We start from the raw sequence: 18776 nt of genomic DNA, 5'->3' as shown, positions 1-18776 counted from the left end.
ATCTAAATAAGGAATAAGTGTATTATAAATATGTGTAAATACAGACAGTGGAGTTAGTAATACAGACTGACTAACAAATGACAGACCCGACCTCTCGTCAGAGAGGGCGCTACACGTAGACAGGACAGTAACTTTCACTCAAAGAAATATCTGGTCATAAGCCCCAGCTGGGGCTCGACACCAAGTAAGACAGACTGACTGACCGTCAGTTGCAACGTGACTCAGACTCAGAATCTGATTGATTAGCGCGCGCGTGATGGTGAAAAGTGATGTGAAGAGCGAGCGTTGCAGAAATGCATGATAATGTTGGATGTTCCCACAATTACAAGAATCAGTAGTTCTCTACAGGCTCACTTTGTTCACAGCTCCAGAAGCTCCAGTGAACTTGGAGGCTATAGAAACGTCTTCACATTCCATGAGCTTAACATGGGAACACCCTAACATTACAAATGGCATAATAAGGAGGTTTGAAGTACAGGTGAAACTAGTTTCATCCAAGTTACGGAAGCAGGAAGGAGAAACAAAATTTCCTGAGTATCGGCTAGAAGGGAATAATATGAGAATATCTAAGGTTTACTCATATAAAGTAAGTGAATTTTGGAATTTAAATTTTCTGGAAGGAGTCATTTATATTTGATACTGCTTTATATACTTGCTGTTTTGTACATGTATCTGCTTAGAGATGCAACAAGATGTAATTTGAAAAACTGTAGTAAGAGAAATCTGTTTATGCAAGCTAGCATGCATATATTACTTGCAAAATGGAAAGTTTGTGTCATATTTGGTTAGGGATAAATGGCAAATTATTCTGTTTTACATTTTAACCCTCTTTCTATACATGATCTTCAACAGTTCAGGACTCGTGCATTGCAGCTTGAAACTCTTAGATGAATTCAGGAATTTGTTCACTCTTCAACCTGTTAGCCTAAGAGGTTTCCCGGCATTTCCAATATTCTTATTTGTGGGCTGGTGAAGTATGATCATGTTTAGTAAGCGCTACACAATGTCAAATTTCAGAAGGATGTAACCTTCTAATTCACCGCCATAAGAACCTCAAGTCAAAACAGTTTAGTTTAGTTTAGTTTTAATTTAGTTGCAGTGAAATAAATGTGAGCGAATATAATTTGTAGCTAGTCAATGATACAGTAGCATTAATTAACTTATTTCAGGTGGAACATTTATGGCCATCATCACAATATGAGGTGTCTGTTCGTGGGGTAACTCTTGAGCCTGGTATTACTGCTGTTTTGACTGTGAATACATCATCAGTTGTACCTAATGTTGGTTCACAACTTAAGCTTGTGCATAATCTTATAACCAATACCACTCTTCAGGTTGTCATTCCATCTGCAGATCGGTTTCTTACTGCAAGCAGGTGAGTGATCTTGTGTAAAGAAATACCTGGGCTACCAAATATTCAGTAACCCATATTTTGCCTTCAGTGTCACTTTGACCTTTATATTGAGTCTCAGTCTTTTTATTTCATTTTATTAGTTAAAGATTAGAAAGAATTCCTCAGTGTCTAATGGAACTAATATGAAGGATTTTAAATTATCATGCCAGTTGTTATGAGGATTTTGTATCTATTCGAATGTAATGCCATGTAGTCCTTTGAATGTCAACATACATTTCAGAGGAACATGTTGCCTCCATCTTCAGGGCCAAAGAATAAGCCAAGGAAGAAACCAGGTTACTATCTGCTTCATGTTGGTTTCTTCCTTGGCTTATGCTTCTACTCTGAAGTTTGAGGCGACTGAAACTACAGTTGACTTCCACTGGACTACATGGCATTATATACCAAAAGATAAAAATCTGAGTAATATGAGTCTCATGTTACTGTCACGTGAAAATCGAGAAGAAATATTCAAGATATTTATTCTAGACAGACACAGAACTTATCATTTCATGCCTTAATTCCATTGAGGTCGTCCTTTTTATTATTGTTGTTTCCAGTTACTTAAATTCCAACATACATTCCTCCCTTTGAGGGCTTATTGGCACCTGATAATATATCTGAACACTGGCTAGTGGCAACTTTTCTTTGATAGGTGGTAGCACAATAATGCATGGGTGTAGTTGAATGTCTCATGTACACTTGATAAATATTTTCAGTAAAGTTAGTCTATTTTTACACTCCTCTCACACATCCAGATTTGTACAGCTTCACAAAATGAGTCATGTCATAACATTAACAGATTTGTTCAATAACAGGTGTACAGCTAATTTATGTTAATCTTCACATGTTGTTTATTGTGACCAGTCAGCTGTGAGCACTCTTTGTGTCTGTAGTGCCAAGCTGTAGCGAGTTACATTATATCTGTATTTTGGGCAAGACAGTGCACCAGCAAACATCACAGAAAATTCAGTGCATACTCCATGGGCTGCTTTTATTGAAAGAATAATTAGTAAGGGACTAAGGCTACTGGGTGGTGAGGGTCTAAACATGTGCAGTTTTTTCTGTAGAAATATTTGAAATAGAAAGTCACAGAAGTAATCAGCACTTTAGAAAGTGTCATAGAAAATCTTACATTGATGTGAAACGTGCTTGGATGTTGGTAGGTACTGTTTTTATTGGCTATTTTAGTGTAAGATAAGTAAAGTTGCTTTACTGAATGTTATGCTTTCTAAGCATAGATGGGACCTCCCGTTTTGCCCATGGTATCCTATTAAAATCTTATTAGAAAGAAGCTATGCAGCAGCTAGCAATCCATTCAAAGAACCGGCACTAACACGGCCACAAATGAGACAATGAACCTCTTTGTATCTCTGTCTTATTGTGACCTGTCCATATTCTGATTTTGTTTAAGTTTCATTTATGTAGTCTGTTAAGAACACACACAAACTACTTAACACCAGCTTACCATGCCAGAGGCATATAATAACAATTATATGCATATAAAATTAAATTTTATAAGAGCTATGTGAGAAGAATTTAGTTTGATGAAAGAAAACTGTTTGGATTAATTTAGAAACACAGTAGCTTTAATTGGCCAAAATGAAGTAAGAAGAAAAAGAAGGCGTGCAAAAAATTATGTAAAAGAATATGCTTCTCTCCTGAATACTTGAGGCTGATAAGTGAAATCAGTCTTAAACAGCTCAAATGTATGATTTTACACTACCTTTCTGGTTGCTCAGCCCACCAGCAAAAATCCAGTCTCATGATACAGTACCAGTATTTTGGAAAAACTTTCATGTGTTTTGGCACCCTTGTATTAAAATTGACATAGAAGGTAGAATTTTATAGGCCAGTAATAAACGCAGTTTTTAATAAAGGCTTTCATTGATGAACATAAACTGGTTTAGAGGTAATCCTCTAGGCTTGCATTTGGGGATTTATCAGTTCAACTCTCAGCTAGAACACTTTCTATCCTGAGTTTTTTTTCCATGTTTTTTCGCAGTCTGTGCAGGAAAATGCCATGAGAGTATGTCAATTAGGTCATGATTGCTTCCTTCCAAATCCTTTCAAGTTCTCCACTCACACTCATCAGTTCATCTCATGCTATATGTTCTGAGTACTGAAAGAGTCATTAGACAACATTCCCAAAAGAGCCACACTATGACTCTTCCTGTTTGTGCTGTTTTTGTTTCAGTTCTTACTTTGTGATTGTAATGTCTGACCGGGAAGAAGTAGTTGAAAATGACTCTGTATATTTACTGAAACCAAAGATACTGAGTGAACATATTCTGAGGGAAGCAAAGGTTGAAAATGATGGACATTCTTGGATTGCTGCAGAAATAAAGGTCAGGCATAACACAGCACCTGCACCAGCATTCATTACCAGTATTGGTACCATATCTTCCATGATAATAACCATTCCATTTGTTGTGGGGAAAATACTGCTACAAATATGAATGCTAAGTTAGTTTAAGTTAACTTATTAAGCACTGGTTGATTATGCTTGTTTGCTGTGTTCACATTTGTGAGTAAACATTGGAAATAGATCTGTTTTAAGTACTGTAAATTATAATGTTATCCCACATGGGATATACTGCTCAGGTTTCCATCTTTGATATTTCATAATCTGACAGACAGAACCACAAATCACAATTAAAAAGTTGAACAACCATAGTAAGTGTACATAAGTGAACAAAAATGAATAAAAACAAAACCAACAAATAAAATTATATATTTCAGCCTGAAGATGAAGAAAGACATTTCACAGTTGGTGATAACTCAACTAGTGGCTTAGGTGATGGCTACTGGAACCGACCTCTGACACCTGGAGTGCAGTACCAGGTGACTCTAGTAGCAGTCAATGGTCAGGATGGTGAATACAAATATAGTTTTGTAAGACTAGAACATCCTGTACAGGCTCTGTCTGAACCCAAACCTGGAGATGGAAGTAGAAGTGAAGCTGGTTGGGCCGCACTGCTGCTGTTACTGTTATTGCCAGGAATTGTATACTTCATTATACGGTAAGTGTTGTACAAATGTAAACTTAAGCATGTATACCAAGACCCACAAACATGATGGTTGTGATGGTTCAGTCGGTCAGGCTACAAATTTAATTCTTGTAAAACAATATACATTTTCTCTTCACCACCACGTCCAAAATGATTCTGAGTGGAGTAAAGTGACAGAGTGTGAAACTGAGTATATGTATGATGGTCTGGTGGGAACTAAACTTTGCCATGTAAAATTTGTAACTGGAATGAATGAAGACCTATATCAATAATTAGCAGAGCAGCATCATTGTAGAAAAATGTGAACTGGGTGCCATAGTCAAGATGATAATCTTGTCTGAAGAGATGCATTAGAAGAATGACTGATAAATGTTGTTGTTTATAGCAGATTCACTCAGTACTGTAGGTATTATGTTGGGAGAATATTGCCAACATAGTAATGGCAGATGAGAGACATTTTTATGGAGTATACAAGAAAGGAGCAGAAGAGACAGAATAAGAAAAAAAAGTAAAGAGAATTTACTTAGCAAGATAAATTAGTAAAAAAAAGTAAAGCTATCCCTGTAACAGGCCGTGAGGACCCATAGGGTTGTGAGACGTTGAGGGCCGCATATTATCTAGACCAGGATTTCCCAACCTTTTGAATGCCGTGGACCCCCTGTACCAAATGTTAATTGACCACAGCCCCCATAAAACCCAAATTGGAAATTTTTTATATTTTACATATCATGAAAGTGAAGCAGTAACTTACAATTTTACAACACTAAATGTGTCATTTATGACAATAAAATACTGTTATAAATGGAGCTTATTCAGAAGATCACGAACATGTCAATTAGGCCTAGTATTATGAATTTAACACTCACCTAATCAACGATCCACACTTTAACCACCGATCCATATATAAATAAGATCGTGAACAAACTGAAAATCAGAAGTTTCGTTGTGAACTAAATTATTTGAACAAGAGCAGAAAAGCTGAATATTAAACCGAGAAAAACACACTTGTATAATATTATAAAAATTCCCTGCACAAAAACTAAAGACACACAGGTTGTTCACTCTGCCACTGAAATGAATAAGAAACGTGGTCAATGGTCCCAGCTTCGTTCCCAACCAAAGAGGGATGGATTTTGTGGGGAGGGGGAGAATGGTCAGACAGCAGGTAAGCAGGACAACAGTCCACCCTGAAACACGGGTCCGAGATGCAATGGGCCGACCAAAAGAAAATGTCCTTGGAAAAAGCTACACAAATCGTTGGTTATTCACCTATGCTTTACAAAGGGAAGGTACCGTTACGGTACCAACAGTCCCGTTAAATTTTACTTCAACCATGGGACTCAAGAGCCAGAGATATACAGTGCAAATATCCCAGGTGTGAGGAACATGATAAGATAAATTTAAATGAAAATAAACTATCCTGTGGACCCCTTTTGAATAACTCGCGGACCCCCGGGGGTCCGCGGATCACACTTTGGGAACCACTGATCTAGATAATCGGCTCAAAGATGGCGGTTAGGCTGTCAGCCTTATGTGCCGGCAATGCTTTAATCCCCAGGAAAATTATTTAATTAATTCCTGGTACTCATTTCAGTTAGAGGCCGAGTCGACCCCAGGGCCATAGTGCAGCGGGAAGGATGAAAAAATCCAGTGAGCTCTTTGGGACTTGAACCCTGCACCTTCTAGCTTGTAGCATAGTACCTCAACGAACTACGCTACCACGTGCCCCAAGATAAATTAATACATAACAATAGGATTTTATGGTCAAGTTTTAAGAATAAATAAAAACGAACTCTGTTCAGAACATCTTTGAGAGTATGTAAAAAACTGAAGACAAGAATTTTTGTGCTCACCGAGGTCTTGTAGGACATCATTTATAGGCTGTACAATTTAATACCAAAGTATGCAGAATCATCAACATGTTTATATCCCTAAATAATGTTGATGCTGATAATGATGATATACAATCAAAGATATTTTACACAGAGAACATAATTCCAAAGAAAGTTTTGGAGATGAGACTAAAAGGAAGATTCTCAAAAGGATCTCCGATATAAAGACAGAAAGAACAGGTTAGGAAATACGTAATGCAGAAGAAGATGAAGAGCAGTGAAGAAAATTTAAGAGGAGGAGATTTGAAAAGACAGAGATGGATGGAGAGTCTTACATGCTAGACAATCCCACATAGTAGGAAACATCAGTAGAATGAAGAAAGTTAATATTACTCCCACTGAAATAGATCCTGTACTCTTTCTGAATTTCCATCTTCAGCACTGTGTGTAGCTGTATCTACATGCTAACAGTAACTGGTATTTTGTAGTTAACCTAGTGTGATGCTTTACCTGCACATATATATGACCTCGATATCACCAACAGTTCCTAAAGTCCTGTGCTTGCTGTTCCCATCGTGACTTTTCTCTCATGATTGCTGGACCCTGACGATTATTGCCAATCAAGATTACAGTCTTGTTGAATGTGACACTGTGTAGCCTGGAAGATAGGTTACAACAATTGAGAGGAATCTATATTTGCAGGGAATGAGGCAGCAGGTTCCTCTGAAACATTTTTACCTATCTACCAAACTATGTGGCGTCACATTCAATAAAATCTTAATATTTACTGCCGCAAGAATGTCAGATCTCACTACTGCCAATTATTTACCCATGCATGCCTGGATCACCGTGACCGAGTGTTCCCCTACAATTTTAACTTCAAATTGATTGACATAATTATATATATTTGGTTTTCTTGGATGTAATCCTCTTCTTCATGCACTTGTGATAGCGCATGTGCACACACTCTTCTATTTCTTGCATCATTTATTTCATTTTAATTTTATATGAAATATCTTTCAAGTGACAAACATCCTCATTTATTTTTCATTTTGTGCATCCTGTTGTGTTATTATATACAATTTCTTTGTTAGAATAGACTTGAAAGGATTCTGATGGTGGTGTATACTGTACAGGACTAATAGGCTTATTTTGGGCTCTATCCATCATCTGGTATATATAAGACAGAGAACCACAACGTTTCGGAGACTGGATCTGTCTCCGTCCTCAGGTGGATGGGGCAGGATAGACCTATTCAGTTGGGCCAGTTAGAAAGAGCTAGTCTCAATCACTGGACACTTTGTTAGAGTCTGTCACAACACAACAATATAAAGGTCAAGGCTAAAATTAGCTTGGCTACATGTTTCGGCTATTAAAGCCATCATCAGGCAAACACATGACTACCATATTCACATACCACTGAGCTGCAATTACGATGGTAAAAGCTGGACACTTGATAATACATTATAAAATACAAGTACAATGAAGTACAAACTTATTAAAACGAAAGTTATGACATAAAATAAAGTTAAAACTCTTATGTGATATTCTATATCACCAAGTGAGTTTGTTGCAATTTCGTTATATTCCCGCAGACATAATGGTATATTCAGACTTGTATACATGTAATAAACTGCTTGGAGGCCCGTGGTATGGATGTAATATAGTTTTGATGTTAATTGTTTAGCCGGTGCCTCATCTTACAATCTATTTGTCCTTTCTGTAGGGAATATAGATTGCAATATAGATATTGTTGTGTTGTGATTGACTCTAATAAAGAAGTTGTATCCTCATTTAAATGTATTCAGATTTCAGCAGTTACTGATACAGGGATTGACTAAATGTGTCAGAAATACAATATATTGATGTAAGTAATTATTTAGCTGAAAAGGAGCATGTCCATTTTGAGACACAGGACATGTTCTCCTTTTAATTAACTGGTTCAGTTATTTACCAGTTCTCTTTGTTTCCTGGAGTAAAAACTACTGGTCTTGGAACTGTTCATCAAATTTTTCACCTTGCAATGTAACTATTCTACAGTTTTCTTAAGTTTATTCACATTTTAGTTCTTCCTGAATTTGATGAAAGGAAGCTATTTTTATAAAGTTATGGGTGATACCATTTCATATATATCACCTCTCCCACTCCTAGCAGTATATTGGATTTGAGGCTGTTACAGCACTGAATGTGAAGAGTAGTATCTTTGGGAATGTGATAAATTTTAATTTGGTAGTGATAATAAATTATCTTATTTATTTACTTACAGAAGAAAGCAGATGAAGAAAAAAGGTGATACACTGGAATTGAAAGCAAATGATGTGCTGTATGGTGAGTCATTATCATGTGAACTGTTTTTTATATTTAAGAGATTGGTTGTAAGATTTACAGTTTAGGAAATAATTGATACTTACATTTCAGAGACCAGAATTTATTTACAATATTTTAGAAAACAATATATTTCTATTCTTAAATATGAAAGAACTTTACATTTTGAATTCAACTAAATTGTCATTTCATATTTTGAAAATTTTGGAGTAAAAGACAATTATTATAATTTTATTTTTGATGACAATCTTTATTCATTAAATACACAGTAAAGAACACCAGTTCTCATACAAATATTTTATTGTAGGAAGTATTTACAGTGATCTAAATACATATTTTGTAATAGGAAACCAGGGTGGTTCTACAGAAAATATAACAGGACTAGACCTAGAAACAGAAGGAATTCTTGTAAAACCAAAGCTTGCACCATCTCAAAGATTCAGCCGCAGGGTAGCAATTGGGGAGCTAGAGAAGTATGTGAAAGAAGGTTTAACATCTGGTGAACTGCAGCGTCAACATGCTGTGAGTATCTTTCAACATTGCACTGGAATGGAAAAGCAAAGGAATGGCAGAAATTAGAATCTTGAATGAATGAATGAATGAGGGGTAGGCTTTCTCGGCCCTTGCACTGTGACCTACAGTGGTCTATTGTGCTTCAAATTAGGGTCTTACTGCTTTCCCTTCTAGGATAATTCAACTCTGTTATTTCTTACCTCCTATGTTGAGCATGATAGGAAATGTTGTATATTTAAAAATTGTTTGTGTATATTCATTACTGCTGCTTTGAGAGTCATTTTACTTGTATAAAGAAATTACTATGTTTGAAATATGCATACACGGTTGGTTGGTTTCCAATGGCTGCATTTGGGATCATTTAACCCATTTTGCTTCTTGCTTCCCAGTAGATAGCACTCAAGTTCTTGCTTTGTTGCATCTTGAAGAAGTTTGCACTTTTCTTATGGGAAGCTTTGCCAGGTTTGTTACTCATTTTGCACTACCCAGGGGACATGTGTGACTTAAAGAATGTCTTGGATGCGAGCAACTTTGTCCCCCTATGCATACACAGTTGCAGTCCAGAATTAGTCCTACAGTTGACATTTTAAGAAAAACCTAATTTTCAAATGTTCGTAAACACATGCAGGATAATACACAATACATAATAAGAAACTGCTGCTTTAGATAGTGCATGAAATATTGCTGGGATAATTAAAATGCTTAGATTATGATGGGCTAACAGTGGGGTTTGGACAGACAAATCAAGAATTGCATAGAAAACTTTGATCAGGAAATTGATTAGAAATTGGCCACTTGGGGAAACAAAAAGAATACTGGAAGATAATGTTCAATTCATCTGTATGGAATTATTTTTTGGATGTCAAACTGAAACGAATTGACCCAAAATAATATTTAATTCTTGGTTTGGATGGAAACTATGTTGAATTTTTAGTTTCTCTTGTTATGAGAGAGTGAATTTGTCAGTGTTCAGCAAATAGTTTGAGCAATTCGTTACATATTCGAAATCAACCATGGAGGTTCGTTGGGGTTTACATGGTAAAATAAGAAATATGTGCAGCATTTTATTGGATAACCTCATCGAAAGACAACACTGAAAACAAGAGAACAACAGAAGACCCAAATTGAATTTATCGTCATCAGCATGATACACTAAGTTCTTGACCACTCAGTGTTACAAGGATAGAAACCATTTCATGTGAAAACAGCACAGCAGCCACGAGCAAGCCCTGGGAGATATAAAGAACCTCCACATCAAGATAGACTGGTGGCACAATATCTGCCCCATACAAGAGGGACGATGGGAGGATGAACACGAGCCTGCATGGTTTATGAATTTTAATTATTGACAATGCAAAAATTTTTAATTAGCATCAAGAAATTTTAAATAATTTTAATTCCCAGGAAACAGCTGTGTTTGTGAGATGTTCTATTTTGTGTACTATGCATTGTAACATATAAGTGTACGTACTTTACATCTAAACAACTTATGTGAAGGCGGTTTCCTATTTGTAATGATGTTTGCCCTCTGAAGATGGTCCGCAGAGACCGAAACATGTAAGGGTGTTAAGTTTTTCATGTAGTAATAAACTTACAGGTCACATTGGACGGAGTGATTCATATTTGTCATTCCATGTTTTTATTAGAATTCCTGGCATCTTCTGCCCTTCAGTTAATATTCATGGAACAGCTTTATAATTTCGTTTTTAGAATCTTAAGAGAGTAAGACATGAAGGTGAGTGGATTAAACTGACTGAAGACTGGGTACGGTGACAGATTCTGTGGTAATGTATTTTGTATAAGATTTTCTTGTAACATCAATCTTGCTTCTGTTATTTATAACAATTATTATAGCAACCTCTGTTCTAAACTAATATTCCATATTGCTGTTCCAGTAAGCCAGTAGAATGTTTTAAGTCCTTTCAGTATTTCATTTTTATATCTTTCTGAACTCTCAAATGATTTCTTTTAATGTAGAATTTCAGGTTTTCATAGCAGTGGTTGTGAAGGATTCTATTAATATTAATGTGATACAGCTGTAAGAAATGCAACTTTATTAATTATTGAAAATAATGACTTCTACAAAACTAAACTTTTTGCAGTTTTGTGGATTTTGTGTAATATTGTGTATATATGTGTATCCACCAGATGATGGTCATTTAGCAACCAAGACATATTGGAACTGACTACCTCTGTTGGAGTCAAGCTGCTATGACACTATTCAGGGATCATTTATAACTAATTAGGTCCAGAGAGACAAGCTTTTGAAGTGAACTTATACATGCTACATTGTAATTTTATCTTACTGTATTGTATAGTTAGATTATAATGTTGAACAACATTAATTTATGTAGGATTTAAGTTTCTCACACTGGTGGTTATGAAGAGTTCTGTCTTCTGGATAATAATGGTGTGTAGTCCATTGAAACTTTACTGACATTTCGGAGGAATATATCACTTCCATCTTCAGTGTGATAGTTTCTTGCTTGGCTTATTTTTTGACCCCGAAGATTGAGATGATGTATTCTTCTGAAACATTGGTTTACTTTCAGCAGACTACACGGCATTGTATCCCAGAGGACAGAATTTTTCAACATTAATTTAGATGGCAGTAAACCACAGAGCAAGAAATTTTTTAAACTATTTTAAATGGCATAATATAAGTTTGGAAACAAATTTTCTGGTTCTTTCCTTGGAAGAAAATTTCTGATTGCATCCATGTTTGTGCTTTCCCCATCTTATTTCCTTGGATATTTTGAAATATACTTACAAATGAACAGAAAATTGGAGGGAATGTAAATTATAGTTTTTCATTTCCACTAAGAGGTTGAGGTAATCTTCAAACCTGCATACTTTTATAGCTGGATCAAATATTGCAAGATATTGTCTGTGTCAAGCTGATTGAAATGTATGAACTATGATGATGAATGAATACAAATACCGAATGAATTATTAGGAAGAAAGCAGTCTTCTGGGATTTGGCACCGTGTATATGTGGTGTTAACCGACGTTTCGGAGGAACGTATCGCCTCCATCTTCAGGGTAGAAAAAAAAAATATAAGAAATCTCTTCGCTTGCAGATTTCTTATATTTTTTCTTCTACCCTGAAGATGGAGGCGATACGTTCCTCCGAAACGTCGGTTAACACCACATATACACGGTGCCAAATTCCAGAAGACTGCTTTCTTCATAGTCACCGCCGTGAAAGCCTCAAATCTTACAATTATTAGGAAGTTCGCAATAACTGTTAATCTGTAATAACATCTGGTATGAGACAGTATCTAAAGCAAAATAAATTGTCACATTTTAAAAATGCACTTAAAATTTTCAGCTCTTTCCAAGGGGACAGACTCGGCCTTGGGATTATGGTCGACTTCCTCAGAACAAAGCAAAAAATCGATATGGTAATCTTGTGGCATGTAAGTTATTTGTACATCTGTTGAGTTTGATATAATATAACTTTGCTGTCCTATACATTCTGTAAAATGAGCTATAGAAACTCTAGATATAAATTGAGTAATGGAAATGAAGGAATGCTGGAAAGAGTGAGGAATCAGAGAAAAAGAATATGAACTACTATAATTAGAGTAAAGTAAAAATAATATTTAAATACAATTTATGTCTTTAAAGTTGAGAAAGAAAAGAAAAGAAAAGAAACAAAGGCAAACGTTCAGAAAAAAATCCCTGTGGAAGATGCCACTTTCATGACCAAATGACAAATGAGAGAATGATGAAATATTGTATTACAATGTCATGTTTTACTTTCAGCTGATTGAATGTGTGTACAGCCCACACAATAACTTTCTGTTCTAGCAACGTGTTTTGACCACAGTGGCTATCTTCAAGCTATGATTCTGTCACATGTAGGATGGTATGCATGACAAAAATAAGAGGTTTTAATTTGGATGATCAAATATATTAATACTTCAGTTACAAGTTCTCTTAATTACACTTAAATACAGTGCTATCACTGATTTGCACACTTTCCAGTCCACCATTGCACACATACAAGGATTCTCAGTTTCCACTAGCCGTCTCCTAGCAACGGATTTCATCACAGAAACTAGGTCTTCAAATCACTCCAGATATCACTGCACTACAACACATCTAAAGTCTTCCAGTAACACTTCACAGCTGAATTCTCACAACTCCTCTCCTTGACTCACTGGTTCTTGGCTGTGAGTAGCTACGACTAACTGTAGACAACTTTCACTGTCACCTATAAACCTTCAGCATGGACCCCATAGAGAACACCGATTATTGTAGACGTGTTTACAGTTCTGTTGCTTATAAAAAGTATGCATAACCCCGTTATTTTACTGTTGCCAGGCACTGATCACATTGAAAAAAAAGTGATATGCTAACTATCTCACCAGTCCTTTGGCATGCTGATTGTTGCCTAGCAGTGAGTTATAAACATTCATTCTGTTGTTGCATGACCTTAAGTGAGAAGATGTTTATCACACCCTTGCCTAGCTATACACATCACAGTACAGGGCTATAACTGATATTGGCCAATTTCTGTACCTATATATGAAGATATTAAGTTAAAATTATTATTATTATGAAATTGTTTTGTGGGTTTTTATGCAATTAAAATTATTAAGCATGGTAGTTTTCTTCATGTCATTACTGAATTTTAATGTCTGTGAAAAGTTTCAAGTTATTTCACATTTTGTTTCCTTTCACATATGTTCACTCATTGGCTACTGCCACAGTTATGTGTGATTTTGTTTATTTATGTGCTCTGGACCTTCTAAGTCTTTTTATCAAGTTATTTTATCAGGATTATGTTGCTCGTTGTGCCCTTTTGTTAGTAATCAGAAACATTAATTTATATTTTATTTTGTATATAAAATTTGTTTTGTTATAAGTTAAAACATTTCATCTGTATACTGTTAAGGTTCTTTCAGACTCCTTACCTCATTTTCTTGGGAGCTATTGGTTGGTGGTGTTGTGAATATGCATTTAATTCAGTTACTGTATTATGGGTATGGGTGTAAATGTGTGTGTTAGTATTTGTTCTGTCATGTGAAGGTTTGATGTTGCTGCTATCTATAGGTATAATGATGATATGTAAATTCAAGTATGGGGTTCGCTTAGTGGAGGGTGGAGTCCAACTGGGTCCACTCAGCATGGCTGCCACTGATTGGCCTATTGTAGCCTGCCCTGGGTGATTATGATGATGGGAGAATTTGGTGGAATGAGGATTGGCAGGGGAAACCGAAGTACTCAGAGGAAACCCGCTCCAGCGCCACTTCGTCAACCACAAATCCCACTTGAACAGACCCGGGATCGAACCCGGGCCACTGTGGTGGGAAGCCAGCGACTAACCGCTTGAGCTATCTAAGTGTGGGGTTGCTACTGCCCATGGATGTTTAATTGATTTGTTTATTTTGTTTATAGGTGCATTATATGTAGTATTTCTCTAGGCTATAATCTTAATTTTCTTGGTTATTTTTACTATATTCATAAAACTGTTTATGTTGCTGCATGTGTGTTTTCTATTTAAAATAGTACATAGCAACTCACATAAGAATTTTGCCATAGTTATTTAGTTTCATAATCTTCTGTATAAGTCTAGAATTTAAGCTAACACAAATGTTCTATAATATTTTAACGTTTTTTTCTCTGAAGAGGTCGTTTGGATTGTTAATCGGTTTATTTAACAACCTACAACTCGTAACTACAATTAATTGTAACACAGTTGCGAGTTTACACACTTTACAAACCCTACTCACAAATCTGATCGCACTATCATCAGTAGTCTTCACAGGTTCACAGTAAAACACGGTGACTGCTAGACTTCAACTGTCTTCTATCTGGCGTCATGAAGCACACTCTGTCACTCCTGATCACACACTCTCACTCACATACTGCTCAGCCGCCTCTTTATACCATTCCCTGTTGCCTGTGCCAACAGCAGTGTCCCATGTTATGTCACAGTGGGAAGTGATGTTACAACACCGTGGGGAAGGGGGGCCGAGTGTTGACTGGCCTGTTACCATAGCAGCGACAATGCTCCGATGCTGGCAAGGGAGGGGTGTCCTGCATAGCGCAAATACGTCACACTACACCCTCCTTAAAGCTGTTCTTCCCGAATAGCCTAACGGTGCATCCACGTTCCTCTTCTTCCCGTTGTCCGTTCTCCAACTGCTACATGTGCTCCCTTCTTATGGTTGTTTGTCCCGAACAGTTCCATGGTCCAGCGTTCGTCGATCCATTGTATCACATTCACTCATCACTTTCATTCTCCATTCATGCCGGGGAGGCCAGTGTTTCTACATTACCAGTTCCTCCTCTATTCCTTCTTGTCTTTTCCATTTCGGAGGGGGTCGACCCCTCCACAGTGTCCAGTTTTTGATGTTATGTAATCTGCTGGAAATCTCTACTGCTTGTTGCCCGATACCCAGCCCTTGGGTCTTCCTGAGGGTTTGGCTGGCTGTTCTCTCATTCCCAGTATTCAGCCGCTGTCTTGTGTGTTCATCCTTCACTCCAATGTTGCCCTCCGGTTCCACCTGAAGTCTCCGCCCTCTGGGGGCTCCTCTTGCAATGCTGTTCCTAGTCTGGTTGTTTCCAACGATATGTCCCTTGCGCCATGCCACTGCTGCACGGCGGTTCATCCTTCTGGGATCGGCAACACATTTCTTCTGGCACTCATCCTGATTTTGGGTCTGTTCTTTCTTGAAGGCATCTCTCCTACATTGTGCCACTGTCGCGCGACAGGATACCTTCCTGCAGGTGGCAGCCAACTTCATCTGGGATCCACAATCTCTTTGGGTCAGTTTCTTCAGCTCCCCGCGTCGCCCTCCAATTTGCTTCTTGCCCCTATGCCGCTTCTTCCATCCTTTGATCGGTTTCAGTACGGCATCTCCTACGGGGACTTCTTGTTGGGCCGCCTCAGGTTTCCTGTCCACTGAGGTCGGCTATTTTTCTTCAAGACATTCCCTCATCACTTGGCAGGCCATCGTCTTTTTTCGGGTATCCTTTGTTTCAGGTTTAAATTCGGCCACCATCTCCTTGTGGCTGGTGTCCATCATTCGCATGGCCAGAAAAACGGCGTCTGTCTTAGCCTGTCTTTTCTCGCCAGGCTTTCGAGTCGGCCCTCATTTATTTCAGCATTTCAAGTATTAGTTGAATGTCTTGCACCTCCATTTTTTTACTCGTAAATTCAATACTTCTTCCTAGATCAAGGCATTTTTAAGTTCGTAAAGCACTTCTGACACCAAATTGTCATGTGTTTTGACTCTGCCTTTCGCCTGGTCAGCCTTTATCTCTTTCAGCATTTCGAATATTTGTTCCATTTTCGTACGGCAACACTGTAAACACACACTTAAGTCTTCAGTTAAAATTGTGGCATGTTTAGGTTTGCATTCCACTTCTGACACCAAATGTAACTTTTTTCCCCTGAAGACGCCGTTCAGATTGTTAATCTGTTTATTTAACAACCTACAAATCATAACTACAATTAATTATAACACAGTTGCTGGTTTACACACTTTACAAACCCTACTCACAAATCTGATCGCACTATCATCAGTAGTCTTCACAGGTTCACAGTAAAACACGGTGACTGCTAGACTTCAACTGTCTTCTATCTGGCGTCATGAAGCACACTCTGTCACTCCTGATCACACACTCTCGCTCACATACTGCTCAGCCGCCTCTTTATACCATTCCCCGTTGCCTGTGCCAACAGCGGTGTCCTGTGTTATGTCACAGTGGGAAGTGATGTTACATCACCGCGGCGAAGGGGGGTGGAGTGTTGACTGGCCTGTTACCATAGCAACGACAACACTCCGATGCTGGCAAGGGAGGGGTGTCCTGCATAGCGCAAATACATCACAATATCTAATATAGTAACAACAGTTTCACTGAAGCAATTGTAACAGAGCAAGAAGGTGACTGATATAGTCAAAACATATTGCTAAAGTTAAGTATTGTCTATATTTTACCACAGTTGTGTACAGAGGTTGTGTTGACAGGATTCATATGCATATTGGGCAGAGCAATATTAGGAAAAATTGATGTAGCTAATTAAGAAAGATTAAATGGATTAAGATTGAGGCAATGTAGGTTCACAGTGTGTCAAATAAGTATGCAAATCACACACCTTTCTTACTGGAGTATCTAGAAGACTTTAGTTCATGTCTTTATAGTGTTTCAGTAATGTAAACAGTGCAGTTTTATATTATACAAATTTTTCCTTAATTACAGATGATGAAACAAGGGTGAAACTGAAGAAACTACCAGAGGATCAATTTTCAGATTACATAAATGCAAATTACATAAATGTGAGTTGGTCATATCTTTAGTTTTGTGAGATATTTAACTTTTGTTCCATTTACTCCTGTCACATTAGTCTGATTGCAATGTGCCATTTATATATGTGACCCTTTGATTCATTCTTAAATGGTACTGAATATGATAAAAATGGCTTAACCTCAGTTCTCAGTGAATAAATTTTGTAATTTGAGAAGAATCAAACATATTAAATTACATTAAAAGTATACATCTTACTACCAACAGCATGCTGTAGTGTTGGAGATAACACAATTTACAGGTATATGAAATTAGAATTTCTTAGATTAAAACATAATAATTACTTTTCAGTTCTTAAATAGAATGTTTAGCTTGATTACTAATTTTTGACACACCAAACCAATGTACAATCACAGCATTTTGACCAAGTGAGTTGGCATAATGGTACTGCTTTGGAGTGTAGTTAGCAGAACTTGACTGGGATATCGCCTATCCTGACAGATTTTTTTTTTTTTGAGATTTCCTGAGTTTCTGCAGGCAAGAGCAATGATAGTACCTCAATTAAGCCATGATTGCTCACTTTAAAATCCTTTCCAATCCATCATTCATGTTTTGTTCATTCAGCTGATGCTCTATATTCTAGCTACTGAAATTATCATTAAATAACCTACACAATATATACATACATACATATATACATACATACACATACCAGTGCACCATCGCATGCATGAACGCACACATACGTGCACAAACACAGTCATGTATACACACATGTATGCATTACATTCTGTGGATTAAATATTATGGGCCTAAGTATTTTTTTTTTGGGGGGGGGGTAAACACAAGAGTCAGTAACTGAAAAGTAATGCAGTATATTCAGTGATCTTTTTTACACTGTTTGGATCATTGTTGGTATACTGATCATGCAGGATGCAAGAAATTTTATTCAAGGCTTGCAAGTGATCTAAATGGAATCAGCAGCTGCAAGAAGTAGTTTTGTAGGTAACAAGCTATAAGTCAATTATTTTATTGTGATGTGGATGGCGATGCGGGACGTGGGGATCGCGTGATCTCTGTGATCTCGCAAGTGACGTCACATACCCCCACTCCGTGCATCAGTGTGCAACAGTCGGTAGACACCCCTTTCCCCGCGGTGACATAACACGGGATGCCGCAGTTGCTACGTAGCCATAAACAACTCCCGGCAGTGCTGCCCAGCAATGCCTTTGTAAACACGGCGGGGAGTCCGTGCAACGACTGTTCCAAGGCAGTTGGTAAACACGACATTATGCAACAGTGGTGCCTATTACATAACAGTTTTCTGTGTTGTCTGTAACGAGGCTAAATAAGGAGCAGAGAACACTATTCACAGTGAGTTACGAGTTAGCCAGGAAGTCAGTCAGTCAGTGTGTGAGCAGGAGTGACACAGTGCAGATG

The 18776-nt window shown here is 37.4% G+C and overlaps 1 protein-coding gene across 5 annotated transcripts in view; it reads left to right on the top strand.

Annotated features, from left to right (window-relative positions):
- Positions 1-18776, top strand: part of LOC111873666 (receptor-type tyrosine-protein phosphatase epsilon) — an 86106-nt gene that overhangs the window by 34562 nt on the left and 32768 nt on the right. For all 5 annotated transcript variants that reach the window (XM_023868580.2, XM_023868581.2, XM_023868579.2 and 2 more), the window contains 8 exons: positions 366-586; positions 1170-1375; positions 3591-3741; positions 4136-4416; positions 8503-8564; positions 8908-9083; positions 12406-12493; positions 17292-17368. In XM_023868580.2, coding sequence (XP_023724348.1) covers positions 366-586; positions 1170-1375; positions 3591-3741; positions 4136-4416; positions 8503-8564; positions 8908-9083; positions 12406-12493; positions 17292-17368 — 1262 coding nt within the window. The remainder of the gene's footprint in view (positions 1-365; positions 587-1169; positions 1376-3590; positions 3742-4135; positions 4417-8502; positions 8565-8907; positions 9084-12405; positions 12494-17291; positions 17369-18776) is intronic.

This window comes from Cryptotermes secundus, unplaced genomic scaffold (genome assembly GCF_002891405.2).
Source record: "Cryptotermes secundus unplaced genomic scaffold, Csec_1.0 scaffold1382, whole genome shotgun sequence".
Classification (NCBI taxonomy): domain Eukaryota; kingdom Metazoa; phylum Arthropoda; class Insecta; order Blattodea; family Kalotermitidae; genus Cryptotermes; species Cryptotermes secundus.
Note: the sequence above shows the minus strand (reverse complement) of the source record. Positions and strands in the feature narration are given on the sequence as shown.